At 50.7% G+C, this 15,705-nt stretch overlaps 2 protein-coding genes across 2 annotated transcripts in view; both read right to left on the bottom strand.

The window, feature by feature from the left end:
• Window positions 1-7,237: 7,237 nt before the first annotated feature.
• HOXB2 (homeobox B2) lies at window positions 7,238-9,464 on the bottom strand. The gene is made up of 2 exons (XM_002916821.4): window positions 9,025-9,464; window positions 7,238-8,267 (listed from the first exon to the last, which is right to left on the bottom strand). The coding sequence occupies exons 1-2, from the start codon at window positions 9,398-9,400 to the stop codon at window positions 7,609-7,611; spliced, it is 1,035 nt and encodes a 344-aa protein (XP_002916867.3). The 5' UTR covers window positions 9,401-9,464; the 3' UTR covers window positions 7,238-7,608.
• A 5,076-nt stretch (window positions 9,465-14,540) lies between these two features.
• The window catches only part of HOXB3 (homeobox B3), a 26,704-nt gene continuing 25,539 nt past the window's right edge, over window positions 14,541-15,705 (bottom strand). The window contains exon 5 of the mRNA XM_034640233.1: window positions 14,541-15,705. This exon is cut by the window's right edge and continues 1 nt beyond it. Within this exon, the coding sequence (XP_034496124.1) occupies window positions 14,932-15,705 (774 nt within the window). The 3' untranslated portion in view covers window positions 14,541-14,931.

Raw genomic sequence — 15,705 nt, 5'->3', positions numbered from 1 at the left:
CTGCGAGCCTCGCTCAGCCCCCCAACTATGAAAAAACTCCAAGCTTTTCACAGGCTCCTTGCCCCTTTCCCTCCCCACATGTGCTCTGCTTTGGACCCTGCTTCAGACCAGACCAAGTTGGGGGGAGGGGGCCAGCTGGTAACTTCTTTAAGGGAGAGACAATAGGGGAGGGTGAGAGAATGTTCACTGCCAAAGGGATGAGGGCAGACAAAGGAAAGGAGAGTTGAGATGGGGGCAGGGGTGGCCTGCAGAGGGGTTGAAGAGAAAAGGAGTGTGGAGGTGAGAACAAGCATATTTCTTTCTATTTTCCCTGCTAGGGTTCGTAGATGTTCCTAACTTTTTCCTCTCACTTTAAGATATTCTCCATGGAGGCCTTTGGAGAACAAGGGTTTATCTAGGGTTAGGATCTCTCTTCTAACCCCACATCTGGCTGAGGCCTGTATCGGACCTGGCTGCCCTGCCTCTAAGAGACTTGAGACTTCTTCACTCTCTACCTTTCCCTCAACCCAGAAAGAACTCACTCACCCCATCTCTTGCTTTTCCAATTAAGGCAACAATTTGAGGTCTAAATGAAGAAGTGAATTCCAAACCAGTTCCTTTGTTTTTAGAGGGGGAGGGGCAAAGGAAGAGGGAGTGAGAGAATCTTAGTCCACTACCAGTGAGGAGCCAGATTCGACCTCACAACCCTTTGACCACGACCTGAGCTGGTATCAAGAGTCAGACACTTAACCGACTGAGCCACCCAAGTGCCCTGTAAGCTACTGTAATGAAAGAGCAGAAACCTGTTTGGGAGTTGGGGAAATGCGGTCTCCCTTGTAACAGCTGAAGTCACCAATAGTCTATTATTAATGACTAAGATGCAGAGGGCTGGGGAAAAAGTGTCTTAAGGGATACTATTGATTACAGGGATAGCTTCGGCCTCAGCTCTTCAAATTCCTTATAATCCTTAATGCATCCCTGAATCTTGCTCCCTTCACTTGTGTAGCAGAAAGATTAAAACTTCCCCAAATTCCTGTTGGCTCTCCCAGCCCCAGCAGAAATGACTGGGGAGAAAAAGTAATTTGGCTCTCTACATTCCCAAGTCCCTTCCTCCTTAGAAGAAATTTCACCAGCCTCTGGCCTTAGGAAAAAGTCTCTGGAGGCTGGATTTCTTGCTAAATCCACAGCTGAGGGGCCCCTGGGTGGCTCAGTCCTTAAGCGTCTGCCTTTGGCCCAGGGCGTGATCCCAGGGTCCTGGGATCAAGCCCCACATCCGGCTCCCTGCTCCGCTGGAAGCCTCCTTCTTCCTTTTCCACTCCCCCTGCTTGTGTTCCCTCTCTCCCTGGCTGTGTCTCTCTCTGTCAAATAAATAAATAAATAAAATATTTTTTTAAAAAAATAAATAAATCCACAGCTGAGTACAAAACACAAACAAAGTAACCAACAGCCAGAGTAACCTATGGGCTATAGCATTTTCTGGATGACCAAATTCAGTTCACCAGAGAAGGTCTGGGTGGACCAAACACCAAAGTGAAATAAAGTTGATTGATTTCCTCTTTTATATAATCTATTTAGACATGCAGGAGAGCAAGGACACCATAGGCATGTTTAGAAATGAAATTATCTTGGAGAGGTGCTAGTCCTTATCATGCTGAGAATGTGGGTGGGCGGGGTGGGGGGACCATTTTAATCAGAATGGGGGTGTGTTAGAAGTTGACACCTGATTCTGGCCTTTTCTGTGGTGGAAGCTGCTTTTGCTGGGGGCGGGGTAGCAGGAGCCGGCTGCACAGTTCCTTCAAGAGGTCCGCAAGTGTCTCTCTGCCTGTTCTCCCCAGCCCACTTCTTGGTACCCAAGACCAAGCCCAAGATCAAAGGTTGGAACTTAAGAATTAAAAGCACCATTCAGGGTTATAATTTCTTCTCTGTAAGAGATAGCTATTTGAGAAGAGGATGGACTCGAATTCAGTGGTGTTCCTTTTAATACAAGCTGAGTAAACTGTCAAAAATATGGTTGAGAACCTTAGACTGTGGGAAGACTACTAGTTTGGGGGCCAGAATACTTGGGTTCAAATCCTTGCTTGGCCATTTCTTAGCATTTTGACTCTGGACAAGTTTCCTGGTTTTTCTGAATCTCGGCCTCAGAGAAGAATGGGTTTAATTCTACTTACTTCACTCATTGTTAGTAGGATTAGAGCAAACAAGAAAATATAACCATAGAGAACTCTATAAATGTCTGATTTTAACATTACATGCACATTCTGAAATAGCATGAGTCATTCTTCTGTTTTTTAATATAACTAGCATCTTAAAATATGGAAATATGTGATGGGAAAATAGCATATGTGCTATATTTTCATGTAACATATCACCATATATTATACAATATGTATTTTATTATATGCATATTTCATTGAGAATTGAGAAGTTTGTCTCTGTTTAGGCAAAGGATTTTCTTCTAAGCTGCAGAGTTCTTTGGGAACTAAAGCCTAATATTATATCATCTATAAAGAACCCAAATGATTAAAATTGTAGCCGAAGGGTAAGGTTAGATATTAGCAAGAACTTCCCGATCTTCCAAATATTTTGAAAAAGTTTTCTAGGGAAGATGTTGTCTCTCCTTCCTTGAGGAACCTAGCTTAGAAACCATCCTTCCTGGGTGGGAATAGGGGTTGAGCCTGACTTCTGCGTTCTGGAGAGATTTCATCTGGACTGAAAGGTAAGTCAGAGAGTTGGAATCTTTCTAAAAGGAATGATTAGAGTGACATGAAGTGTTGAAATAATTTTCTACTCAATTGGGTTTCTCTGAGTGTGTTAGTTGTGGCCAAAATACCCATTTTGGAAACTTTATAGAACAATGATCAAGATGAATTTGTACCCGGATGACTGTCCAGACTGCAATTTTTCTGTGGTGTTTGGAACTTAGAGAAGGTTTTAGGAGGGCTCTTTCACTGTTGACTCTCTTCTCAGGAGGAAGCAGTCTGTTAGATCTCCTTCAGGCACTAAATATCTGCTTCCCAGCTGAGTGTGAAGAGGGAGATGGGGTGGGGACAGGAGGGCAGAGCTGAGCTGGAGAGGTCAAGGGAGCATTTGGGCCACACCAGCCACAGCAGGTGGAGAGGATGACATGGGGGCCAGAGCCACTCTCTGCAAACCAAGGACATGTATTTGTTGAGAAGGCTTTCAGGAAGATGTACAGGAGGGCCACCGAATGCTTGTCAGAAACTTAGGGGGAAGGTGGGCAGGGGAATTCAGCCGGGCTGTTTAGGGAGACCCAGAATTTGGACCTATGCTCAGCAACCAGACTAAAAGGGACTTTTAAGGTCTAGTACACTGTGTCAAAGCAGTTTGGTAGGTCTTTTTGTATCAAATGCCCTACTGTTTTTGACACAAGAGGGAACCTAACCAACTGTTGGGGAAGGTGACAAAAGATGAAAGTCAGAGGAAAACTTGGTTAGGACACTTCTGAATACTCATAGCTATTGAATACCTGGCACATAACACTACAGCCAATGACATGTGTGTTGGAAAGATTTCTTTCCCTACTAGTTTAAATAGTGATTGGGGGCATGATCGTTGGTATAAAGATACAAATTAAACCATGTTAAAATGGCTCTAGCAGATACTTGGGAGGTGGGCTATTGTCAAACATCAAAAGTCAGCACCTCCATTTAAAAGCACAGGACACCAGCCATAATAAATATCTCGTACATCGTCTGTGAAGACTAGCACATACACTTTGAGCATATACTGATGCAGAGGACATTAGAGGCTTTAGTCCTTCCATTTGTTTTACAGATAGAGAAACTGAGGTCTGGAAATAGGAAGGGACTTGCCCTGTCATGAGTTTGATTTTTTTTTTTTAATGACTCAGGGTTATCATGATGGCAAATAATTCCTCAATCTAATGGTCCTTTGCTTTCACCATAATATTAATGAGCCATTCTTCTTAAAAGATGACATACCAAGAGCAAGGAGGACTGACCAGCAGCTTTCGGGACTGCACTGAAACCTTCCCACTCCAACCACAGCCAATTTATAACCAGTCTGTGCTACAGACCGCTCACACTTGGTCCTGACCCAAGAGGATCCCGGGCCCCAGTCAGAATGGGATAAGTGAGCGCAGCTGCCTGGCATTACTATCAGCTTACCATCATGCTGGGCAGAGGGGGGGGTGTCTGCTGCCTTATCTGGGAACCCCTTCCTCTTCTCCTTCCTTCTGCAAGGCCAGCTGGGAAAACTCAGGCTAAAGAGGATGGCCCCAGAGATGAAACAAGGAAAAAGAGCTGATTTGGAACACAGGCATCCCAAGCACCAGTCCTTTATGAATCCCAAATTGCCAGGCATTCCTTTGATTTTGAAATTCCGTGGGGAGATTGAAAACAGGAGTTCTTTCCTTCTGGAAATGCATTGGCTCTTTGTTCTGCTGTGGTGGCATTGGAGATGGTGAGTTTTGTGAATATGGAAAGGGAGAGAGCAAAAGGTTGGTGTGTTGCCTGTAAGAAGGGCTCCAACTCCTCTCTAATAATCAACCAAGGGAAATGCTGGAAAGGCTCCTGATTCCCTGGATTCATTGCTTCCCATCCTCAGGATACACAAAGTGCCTAAATCTGAATAGGTAGTTTAGCCTTTGGCGGGACCCTCCTGGCCCCTCCACTCACTTTGGCAGGGAGGAATTAGGACTGGTGCAGCCTCAGGCGGGAGCTGAGATTCCCTGTCATTTTGGCCACTAGTTTGAGTTGGGGAGGATTGGAAGGGAGCAGCCAGGTTAAGCAGGTCAAAATTCTTAAGCATGGCAGGAAGGCAGGAAGCAAGGTGGCACTATGATCTAGTGGTGCTGCTCAAACTTTAATGTGCATATAAATTACTTGGGGATCTGCTAAATTGAGATTTTGATCTAGTAGACTTGAAGTGGGGCTAGGAGTCTGCATTTCTAACTAGCTCACAGGTAGTGCTGATGCTGCTGGTTCCTGGAGCAGCAAGGCTCTTAGAGAACGGAAGCCTCAGAGGCCCCAGAGTGTTGCAGACCAAGCCATGATCCCGGGATGTGAATTCTCTCCAGCAGAGCAGATCCTGTATTTTTGGCATTGATGAAGGGTGCTCTCCTTTTGACCAAAGAAAGCTGGAAGGTGGGCAATTAGCAAGATCCTTCTGGTATTCTTGATCTTTGTAACAACCTGCTATAGCTGAAAGAGCATTTTTAATTAGACCAAATTATCTAGTTTGGCTGTCCATAGCAATCAAAGCCCCAGCTGAAATGTCTGTTTCATTTTGTTGGTGTAGAGATGGCTATGTGCTGTGATTTTTAAGATGTTAAGCACTGCCTATGGGCATATTTAATGGAGAAATAAACGCACAGCCCAATGAGATGTATAGTGTGGTTTTAATATATTGTATATTCGCTTATTTATGGGGAAAATAAATACACAAGCCAAGAAGCTGTGTATTATTACTTTAATATATTGAATTTATTTCATACCTATATATTTTATGAGGGAAAATAAACTAATAAGATACACGATATTATTATAATAACACATCTAATTGTTCTATATTAATTTATTTATGAAAGAAATAAGTGCAACTTAACATGACATAAGATTATTTAATGCAGGAGATGAATTCTATATTAAGACAGTTTAAAGGATTAAATTCCAGCTGAATAAGATGTGTGCATTTCCCACACTGAGGGACCAGTGAAAAAATATGGGAGAGCCTGTCTAGTCCTATATGTCATGACCTGTGTTGGCTCCCGGCTCCTCCTGACAGTTGTTGCCTCCCAGTGCCTGGTACTCCAAGTCCCCGTCCTGCTGCTGGTCCAAGGGAAAGTCTGGGAGGCCTAGGAAAATACTGCTTTCCGAGAATGGCAGCATCTGCCGGGGAGGTAACCCTGCGGTGTCTGTTTCTGAGCCAGAGAAATATTAAGTAAACCTAAGGAGGATGGATGGCTTTCCAGGGCCCTTTAAATCTCCGCGTTCCCCGGAACAAACCAGGAGGCAGATGGGGGAGATCGATCCTCGGCTTCCCGTGTTGCCGGGTTCGCGAGGAGCCGGCATGGTGCGGTGGGGGACAGGAGACAGTGTGGAGAGATGGCAGATGAAGTTGTTGGTAAGACAGGTGGACTGCTTTCGGAGAGAGCTCTGGCCGGCCTTCGGATCCCAGAGCCAAGGACCCAAAGTCAGACCCGGCGAGGCCGACCCGGGCCTGCGCGCCCGCCACTCGGCCCCTGCCCTGCCCGCCCGCGCGGGCTCCACGTCCACCTCGCGTCCCCAGCCTCCGTCGCGGCATTTGTCTAAATAAAACAAAAACCAAAAGGAGGCTCCCTGGCTCCCTTTCTTCCGTGGCGTCTGGAAGATGCGGAAAGGAGAAGGCGGGCGCGGGGACCGAGCCTCCCGAAGCGGCTGTCATGGCGGCCACAGTCTCTTTCTCGCCCTCCCTGCAGCCCGGCCCCAGCGCCATTTTGAGCATCTTCCCTGCTGCCCCGTCGCCCTCGCGCTCTCCTCGCTCCTCCTTCCCGCCCCCGCCGGCCGAGCGCCTCCCGACGCAGCCCGGGCCTCCCCGGGCTCGCCGCTCCGCCGGCGCTCGGACGCTCTCCCGACCGCGAGGCCCTGGACGGGCCGCCCCGGTGTCCGGCCCCGCTCCATGCTTCCTGCGGCCTCCTTCCTTGCGCACTTGGAACCTGCTTCCCGACCCCCGCTCGACGCCTGGGCCGACCCACGTCCCCTCGCCTCGCGTCCCCAGGCTTCCTGCGTCCCGGGGGGTGGGGGGGAAGCCTTTCGACCCCGCTTGGGGCACTGAAGCGAGAAACCTGAGAAATCCGAGGACCCCTCCAAATTTGGCTAAACCCGTGCGCCCCCTGCCACGACCGCGAAGCCGTCCCCGAGGCCTCCTCTCCTGGCACCCACGTCTGTACCTTCCCCCTTCACCCCCCCCCACCTTTTTTTTCTAAGCAGACGCCCGGGAACACCAGCGCGGGGCCAAAGGCCGTCCTTCAGGGGGTGTCGGTCGAGGTGACAGAGCTTCCAGCAAGCCCCCCCCCTCCCGAGCTGCGGGCCAAGAAGCGGTGGCCAAATAGGGTTTCTTTTGTACCACCCGGACTTAGCGGCCCAGGTCGGGCAAGCTGTGCAAGGGTCCTGAGGGAGTGACGGCCGGCCTAGGGGGGTGCAGGGAAAGGGGCTGGGTCTCAACACAAACACTCATTTCCGTATTATAAAGACATTTATTTAATCTATGAAAATAATGTACAATAAATACTTTCCCCTTTTCCTATTATTAAAGAGTTTTAATAAATAATCTACGGTCTAAAACTTAAAAAAAAAAAAAAGAAGGAGAGAGAGAGGAAAACAAGTTCCTCTTGTTCTCTTTTAAGAAAGCCCCCCTAGAGTTTATTCCTGAGATTTCGTTGGAAGGAGTCTACCCAACGGAATTTTCCTGGGTGATTTTAAAAAGACGCCCGAGTGCCCAGTATTTTCGAGAGAAAAGAAAGGAAATGGATTAAACGCTAATTCAATAATACCTGAATTTTAGCAAAACACATAAAGAAGTCTACGCGACTTGGGGCAGGGGGTCCTCGGGTTTTTCCGCAGACGGCCGAGGGGATGGGGGCCGAAAGGGCCGGGAGGGGGAAACAGGTTAGGGGAACTGCAGGTCGATGGCACAGAGGGTGCTGGTGAAGAAGTCCAGCTCCTCCTCGGAAAAGGGAACTGGGCTGTCGAGCGAGCCCCGCAGGCTCGGGGAGAGGCCTCCGGACAGCTGGAGACAGGAGTCGGCCGCGAAGAAGCTGAGGTCGGGCAGGAAAGGCGAATCCTGCCGCTCCGGGAAGGCATCTTCCGGCAAAGGCTCGGGCTCCAGCCTGGCGGCCGCGCGCAAACCACCCCCCAAGCGAGCGGTCAAAGGCTGGGGGCCCTGGGCGCCCTGGGGGGCCGGCGCCACCTCGGGCGGGTGAGAGCGCGCTTCCCGCGCCGCCTGCGAGGCGGAGGGGCGGCCAGGGGTGGCCGCCGGCTCTTCCGCGGGCTCGCCGGTGTCCTCCAGGACGCCTGCGCAGGCCGGCTCCCCGTCGGGCGGCTCTCGCTGCTGCGTCTGCCGCTTGTGCTTCATGCGTCGGTTCTGGAACCACACTTTGACCTGCCTCTCGGTGAGGTCCAGCAAGGCCGCGATTTCGACGCGGCGCGGCCGGCACAGGTACTTGTTAAAGTGGAATTCCTTCTCCAGCTCCAGCAGTTGCGTGTTGGTGTAAGCCGTGCGCAGCCTGCGCGCCCCGCTGCCGGCGGCCTCCGGCAGTCCCGGGCCATCTGCAGGGAGAGCGGGCTGGGCGTCAGAGCGGGCCATGTCTCCGGCCCAAGCTCATTCAGCCGAAGTGAAGACCACCCCATCCGCCAAAAACAAAATCAGCAGTACCCCCCCGCCTTCCCGCCTACCCGAGCCGTTCGCTCCCACTGCTTTCCCGTTCTTTCCCGGCACCCTCTCGCCGGCAGCCCGGCCCGGCCCGGGTCAGGGCAAAGCATTCAGAGAGCCGCCCACGGACCATGCAGGGGTTAGGGAGCGGGTCCCTTTTGCCCCCAAAACCTCAGAGCCTCCCTCCTGAGTCCTTGGAGTAGACCCCTCAATTCACTTTCGAGCTCAACCCAGAGAGAGGGTTCATTAAGAAAGATTGTTCCTCACCTCCTTTCCTCCCTTGCTTTCAAATTCCCCTCTTTTAGAGTTGGGGGAGATGGGGCCGAATCTTTTCTTGCCCCAGATTCAACAACCCAGCAACTCCACTTTCATTCCTCTACACAGGTAAAGGTGAAAACCTAAATCAAATCCTTTTCTTCTGGCAGAGAAACAGCTCTTCCCCAACCAGCTTCCAAAATCTGCTATAGTGGGGGAAAAAAAAAAATGCTGGCAGCGGCCAGGCCTGAACCCCAGCAGTATTTTCCGCTTCCTCTTCCCTGGAATCAACGGGGTAAGGATCCCCAACAAGCTGGCCACCTTTTCTACCTCCCCCATCGCTCCTTCTCCCCCTCTCTTCTAGCTGCCCCTCACCCCACCCCTACCCCGCTAACCGACCTGCTGGCGATCCGACCCCGGAGGCCGAGACGGAGGAGGCGGCCGGGGGAGACGAGGCGGATTGGCTGGGCTTCTTGGCGGATTTCTTCTCTTTCATCCAGGGGAACTCGGGGACCAGGGGGGCGGCGGGGAGCGGCGGCGGCAGAGCGGGCCCATCTTCGGCTCGCTTTTGGCTCCCGGGTCTCTGAAGGGTGGAGGCGCCGGGTTGGAGGCTGGGGAAGGTTTGCTCGAAAGGAGGAGGAGGAGGAATTAATGTCGACTCCTTGATTGATGAAGTTTGAAATGTCTCCAAGACAGCGGGGAAGGAAGTCAGACACTCGGCGAGCGATGGCTGGCTGTTTATAAACCCAATCTCCCTCTCAAATTCAAAATTCATGGCTTTCAATGGTGGGGGAGGGGGCCTGCTGGGGGGGGCGTCAGGAGGGAGGATCGGAAGGGACCCCCCCTCCTGCCCCCCCCAGGTTTATGTGATGGAGCGATTTTGGGAAGGGGAGATTTCGCTCTTTCTCTCTCTCGCTTTCTCTCTCTCTCTTTTTTTTAAATTTTGGGCCTTTATAATTGTATATTGCTGATAAATACAAGCGTATGGGGACTCTCTCTATTAAACCCAGGACTCCGGCGAAATTGCAGGGAATTCATGGTCACGGGACTGGCCTCGGCCAATCGCTCGTCCGGGCCTGGCGGAAAACAGAGAGCATTATTTGCTTTAATTGATTCAAAAACTCTAGAGGACAACGACCTGGACACTGTGAGCCCCAAGTCCTACACTCCCACTCCCCAAAGGCTCCCTTTCTCCAGAAAAGCTAGAGGAACCTTTCTCTCATCCCCTTCAGAGGATGGGAAGTTCCAAAGGCGGGGAAACAAGAGAATATAAGGGAAAAGTCTTCCTCTTTTCCAAATATTTGTAATAGAATATATTAATGCTGTCTTTACAATGCCAGCACCGTTTTCTTCCCCACCCTTCCCCCATTAAAAAAAAGAAAAAAGAGGAAAAAAAGAAGAAAGAGAGAAAGCTGAGTACGGATCTCAATGTGGGAGGAAGAGGTATAGAAACAGGCTTCCATCCTTTGGGAAAGGTCAGTGTTAAGGTGCAATAAGGAAGAGAAGAGATTTACAATCACCAGCACCACCATCCCCATACCACCCCCCAAAAGCAACAGATAAATCTTGGAAAATCGACAGGCACTCCCAGGCTGACACGGAGGAGTGAGATAGATGGTGAGGGGCCCTTTTGGGCCTCTGGCCACCATAGCTGTGTGGTCCCAGTTCCCTCCTCTGCCCGTTGTTTGCAGCACTGCCCCCTGCTCCTATGTCCACCTGCCTTCCTCACCTGGACTCACCATCTCACTCCTTTTTGATACCCCACAACGGACAGGGTCTAAGGTGCATGGGCTCCCACTCGAGCCCCAAGGCTGTATCTGCATCTATACCCAGGGACATGAACGAAAACGGAAGTAGTCCGATTTAACTTAGAGCACTCTCAAACTCAGGTCAATTTTAGGGGCAGGATTTCCCCCCCAGGACAAAGGTTATCCCCCCTCCCATTTTTGCCAATGTGCTAGTATTAAAAAAAATAATAATCATCCCCACCAAGAAAGAATTCTCTGAGCATGGAGGGGGGGAAACAACGAGTAAGGAGATGATGTTCCATTTCTGGCCCCCAGGGGAGATTTTTTAAAAATTTATTTTGAGGGGATCAAGATAGTCTGAACTTTAGGGAGTGTTGTGATTTGCTGCAAAGAGGGGACACAAAACTCAGGGCCCCAAGCAATTGGTGGGAAACTAGATCTCAAAGCAGAAAATGAAAAGTCGATGGGGGAAGATTTTTAAATAAGTGGGTCAGAGGGACGGAGAGGAGATGAGGCGATCAATCTTAGCCCCCTGACAGCTCCCTCCGATGGCATCAAAGAATTTGGCTCTTTGGGAAAGCAGAGGGAACAGCCGAAATTCCACATCCCTTTAAAAGGCCTGGGGGTGGGGGTGATAGCAAAAGAGAAAGGTGATTCTGGGAGAGCGGGGAAACAGATGGGAAATGGGGACAGAGGGAAGGACGCTGAGTTGGGTGGAAAGTTTGGAGAACTCCCACGGCTCTGGCCTCCCCTCCCCCTCCTCCTCTCCGCCGCCCGGCAAGGAGGAGAAGGCTGGTTAGCAGAGAAATGGCAACTCAGCCGGGAGCTGGAACTAGAAACTTTCTGTCAATGTAACAGCCGCGTGGGTGGCGGTGAGTAGACATGCGCGTGGGTGGCGGTGAGTATTTAAAAAGGACAGAGGAGGACAGAGGAAAGCCAAGAGGGAGAAAGGGAATTTGTAGGTGGGGGCTGCAGGGACAGAGGGTGGCCGGCTTTGGAGGGTTCAGAACAGAGAGAGCTGCTCTGAACTGGGCAAACTGGCCGGAGACCGTTGTGTCCCACTCCACTCCTAAGAAGACAGTTTTTGCCCTTTGGGGGTGTGGATGGGGTGGGGTGGGGTGGGGGGAGGGGCACAGAAGAATCTGAGTAGAAGTTGTCTGGAAGTTGTGCAGTGAGGCCTGAAAGAGGGTTCTCCCTCCGGCCACCTCCTTGAGAAGCCCTGGAAGTTTCTTCCACAGCCTCTCCAGCTGGCTGCAGGGTGGAGCCCTTCTCTCGGCACCAACTCTAGCCGGGTCTGTCCCTGCAGGAAATACGGCTCTCTTTAACCCTGCTGACAGATTTTACGGCCAGATTAGAGAAGAGCAGAAAAGTTGGGTGTTAAAAGGGGCCAAGAGAGCCCCCTCCTTCCCAGAGACACGGCTTCCCGCCTCCTGTTGTGCTGTGAAGCTTACAGCACAGTTACTCCCCCCTCCCCCACGACTTTGGCTGCTTCCCTAGCGCCTGGAATCTCGCAGAAAGAAGGGTAGAGGACACCAAGCCAAGTGGGCCCTCATTTTTCGTTTGCAATTCCAGCTTCAAGCCAAAGCTCTGTTTTTCAAACTCAAGCTAAATTCCTTCCCTTGGCCTGCCTCTCTCCTGCTAGATAAATATCAATCCCCTCCACCCCCAGAGCCAAACATGGCGCTTCATCTAGTTACATCATTCAGAAAATGTTATTCAGGGAAGAGGAAGAGGGAAAGACAGAAAGAAAGAAAAACCCTTGAGCGTTATTTGATCCCAATCAAACTTTGCACGCTCTTATGCCTTTAAATTATAGCCTGACCCGATGCTAAATTGCTTGCTGCTTGGATGAGCCGAGTCCAGTTAAAATCCTACTTGGTGGTGGGGTGGGGGGGAGGGTGTAGAATTCAGGTTGCTTTTTTATTGTTATTTATTGTTGCATAAAGACTGTAATTACTAACCTTGGACTGCCAGGATGCAACATAAAAATGAAAATCAGCCCTCGCTTTAAGGCTGAGGGCCTGGAACGAGTCTTCACTGACACTGCCCCCCCCCCATCACTACCACCAAATATATGCTCCTAATTAAGCAATGTGGTAGCATCGCTTACAATTAGAATTATGCAACTCGTCAGCACAGCCATCGCTTCTCTTTCAACGAATTAGCTCCATATTTCAGCCGCCCTGTCTCTTCGCTCTTATCGGCTCCAGCGACGCGGCGGTGACATTTCATCTTTGACAGACCCTCTCTATCCTCGCTCCAATGTGATAAAACTTTTATGGAACCACGACTAAGAAATGAAGTTTTCCCAAGGATCGTGGAAATGGAGCTGCACATTAGCCTGGGGACCATTTTATTTCCGCTTGGATCCAACTGCTTCTCCCACCCTCCTCCTCTCCCCTTTCCTCGGCAGGGGAAATCAGAGGCGTCTCCTCTCCCTCCGCCGCGAGTTTTATTTAGTGATTTAATTTCACTTAGTTTTAAGGTTTGACCTGAGAAGTCTAGACCTTAGATTTTTTTTTTAATCATTTTCCTTTGTTTTCATTTTAGACCCAATGGTGGTTGGGCTTCGGGTCACGTGACGACTTCTTTGTAGCTCCGGAAGAGAACTGTGAAGTTTAGGCTGCTTGGAAGAAGCAGTAAAGGGCCAGATTTTGCGGTGGTGGTGGTGGTGATGGTGGTTGTTGTTGTTGGGTAGGGGGTGGCCAGGAAGTTGTGGCCCAAGGAGCAAGAAGACAAAAGGTCAATGAGAAAAACTGAGAGGCAAGGAGGCCAAACAGAAAGGCCTCAAGAGAGCACCCAAGGGTCCTCCTCCCCCACCCCTGCAACTTGTTACCTAAAACTTAAAGAAGTTGGCAGAACGTTCCAGGCCCGAGGCATGGCAAGGGGCGGGGGGGGGGGGGTTGCTGAGCCGTGGATACAAAAGCCAGGATAGGGTCTTCAACGTCTTTCTTTCCTTGGGGGAAACTTGGCAGTCAGCAGCCTGGCTCTGCTATCTAAATTGGACCACCAGGACAAGATAAAATTGATAACAGAAAGTTTATTCAAGAATTGTTTGACAGACAACCCTTTCAAGTAAGGAAAAAAGTAACTACGGAAGAACAAAGAAAGTTCCAAGAGGGAATTAACTCTAATTCTACAAATTCAGGACTATACAGTGACAATAGGAGCTGAGTTCATGCCTTTTAGAACTAATTACAATTGCTCATAAGTACGAGTTTAACATAAATCTACAGCTCTTTTCTAGAGTACAATAACTAAAATAGCTGGTTTTACATGACGGGAAACACAATGTCCTTTATAACAAGTAAATACTAAAAAAGTACAGTTTTTCATTTTTTCCCTCATATAAATACATAATGTAGGGGGATAAATAATACAAAAAAGAAAATATTTTAACAGGCTATAACCAATAAATATATATGAAAATGTTCACTAGAACACACACTTTTTGAGCGATGCTGGATTCCTGCAGGCCCAGGCATCTCTCACAGTTGTTTTTATATCCATTAAAATGTAAACTCTAAGTGCAACAAAAGTGTCCTGTCAGGGGGTTGAGCAAGGCGCACAGGCCCAGCTGCAGCCCCTGCCTGGGACAGTTTGTTAAAATATACCCTGTTTTCACGTTAAGTCAAGAGAGCAACAGAAGAAAAGAAAAGCATAGAACCTGGTGTCACAGACTGCTTTCTGTGGAGAGAGGGGGATGGTCCTGGAGCTGAGATGGGAGGCAGCAGAATGGGCAAACCTTTAGTCCTGACACCTTGCCTGCTCTGACCTCCCAGTTTCCATAAAAGAAAAAAATATATATTTATAATATAGACAGCTCTGACTTTTCAGGATCTCTCACCATCCCTGAGCCCTCTGGAAACTGTAATAGATGGGGGCGGGGTAGAGATATCAATGTCCTAGAGCGGAAAATATGGGCTCGAAATGGAGGGAATGCCCAATAAACCTCAAATAGATGGGAAGAAACTTGAGGCTTCGGGGAAGTGAGAGGGGAGCCTGCTTTGTGCCCTTGGTTTTGAAATGCGCTTTTTTTGTTTTTTTAAAGGAGAATTGCAAAGGGGAAAAAAAAATCAAGATTTGGAGGAATTACCCACAGAGATGGAAGGTAAGTTGGTTGGTTGGTGATGGCCTAGCCATCTTGTCTGTGTGTGTGTGTGTGTGTGTGTGTGTGTGTGTGTGTGTGTGTGTTTAATGTGCTTCTCAGCCTTGTTTCCCTATCCCCTCTTCCTCCACGCCACTCGGGAGTGTGGAATTCCAGCTGGGTCTTGCTGGAGGCCTAGGGCTAATGGGGTCATCTCCACAATCTGCTGTGGTTTCCTCTCCACCGGGTTGGCAGGCAGATGGAACAAGGACTGGAGGACCTTAAAAAAGCAACTTCTCAGGCCAGGGAGAGGGAAAGGAGCGCCAGGCCTGGTCTTCTCAGGAAGCGTGGCTATCACCTCCTGGCCTCCTCTGTCAGACCTCCAGGACGCCCTCCTGGCGTTCCGCGGCCCCACGCCCTTTCTAGCTCTCACCCACCCCATGCCCTTGCCCCTCCGCCCTCCCTCTCCCATCACAGGTGTGTTAATTTGGGCGCTTCTTGGATTCTACCCTGAGGAGGAGGCGCGTGGTGAGAGGAGAGGTCTGTGTAGGTCGGGTGGGGATCGCAGGGTCCGTGGTGCTGGTTGGGGGCCATAGGGGGCGCCCCATTGTAGTCCAGGTTCCCCGAGGGGTGGTGGGAAAGGTGGTTGAGGCCGTAGAGGGAGGGGCCGGCAGGGGGCGGCAGCGGATCCGCGTAGCCGCCCCCGCCCACGTACACGGGGCTGCCCTGCATGGTGGGCGTCCCGTAGGCGCCCCCATTGGCTTGGAGGACGTGGGGCTCGTAATCGGGCGCCGGGGTCGGGGGGTACTTCTGCGGGGCGCCGCAGCCCTTGAGAGGAGGCTGGTAGTTGGAGGGCAGAGCGTAGGCATTCTGGTGGGCTTTGCCGAAGGCGGGCGGGGACGGGCTCTCGTAGCTGGGGGTCATGGGGTGTAAGGCGTTCATGAAGCCGGCCGTGGACTGCATGGGCTGCGGGGGGCTGCCGGCGGGGGAGGGGCCCCCGGACGACGAGGCCAGGCCCTTGGCCTTCTGGTCCTTCTTGTACTTCATGCGCCGGTTCTGGAACCAGATCTTGATCTGCCGCTCGCTGAGGTTCAGCAGGTTGGCCATCTCCACGCGGCGCGGCCGGCACAGGTAGCGGTTGAAGTGGAACTCCTTCTCCAGCTCCACCAGCTGCGCGCTCGTGTACGCCGTCCGCGCGCGCTTGGACGCCGCCGACCCCGGGGGGCTCTTGTCCCCTCCCCCGCC

Source organism: Ailuropoda melanoleuca, chromosome 13 (assembly GCF_002007445.2).
Source record: "Ailuropoda melanoleuca isolate Jingjing chromosome 13, ASM200744v2, whole genome shotgun sequence".
Classification (NCBI taxonomy): Eukaryota; Metazoa; Chordata; class Mammalia; order Carnivora; family Ursidae; genus Ailuropoda; species Ailuropoda melanoleuca.
Note: the sequence above shows the minus strand (reverse complement) of the source record. Positions and strands in the feature narration are given on the sequence as shown.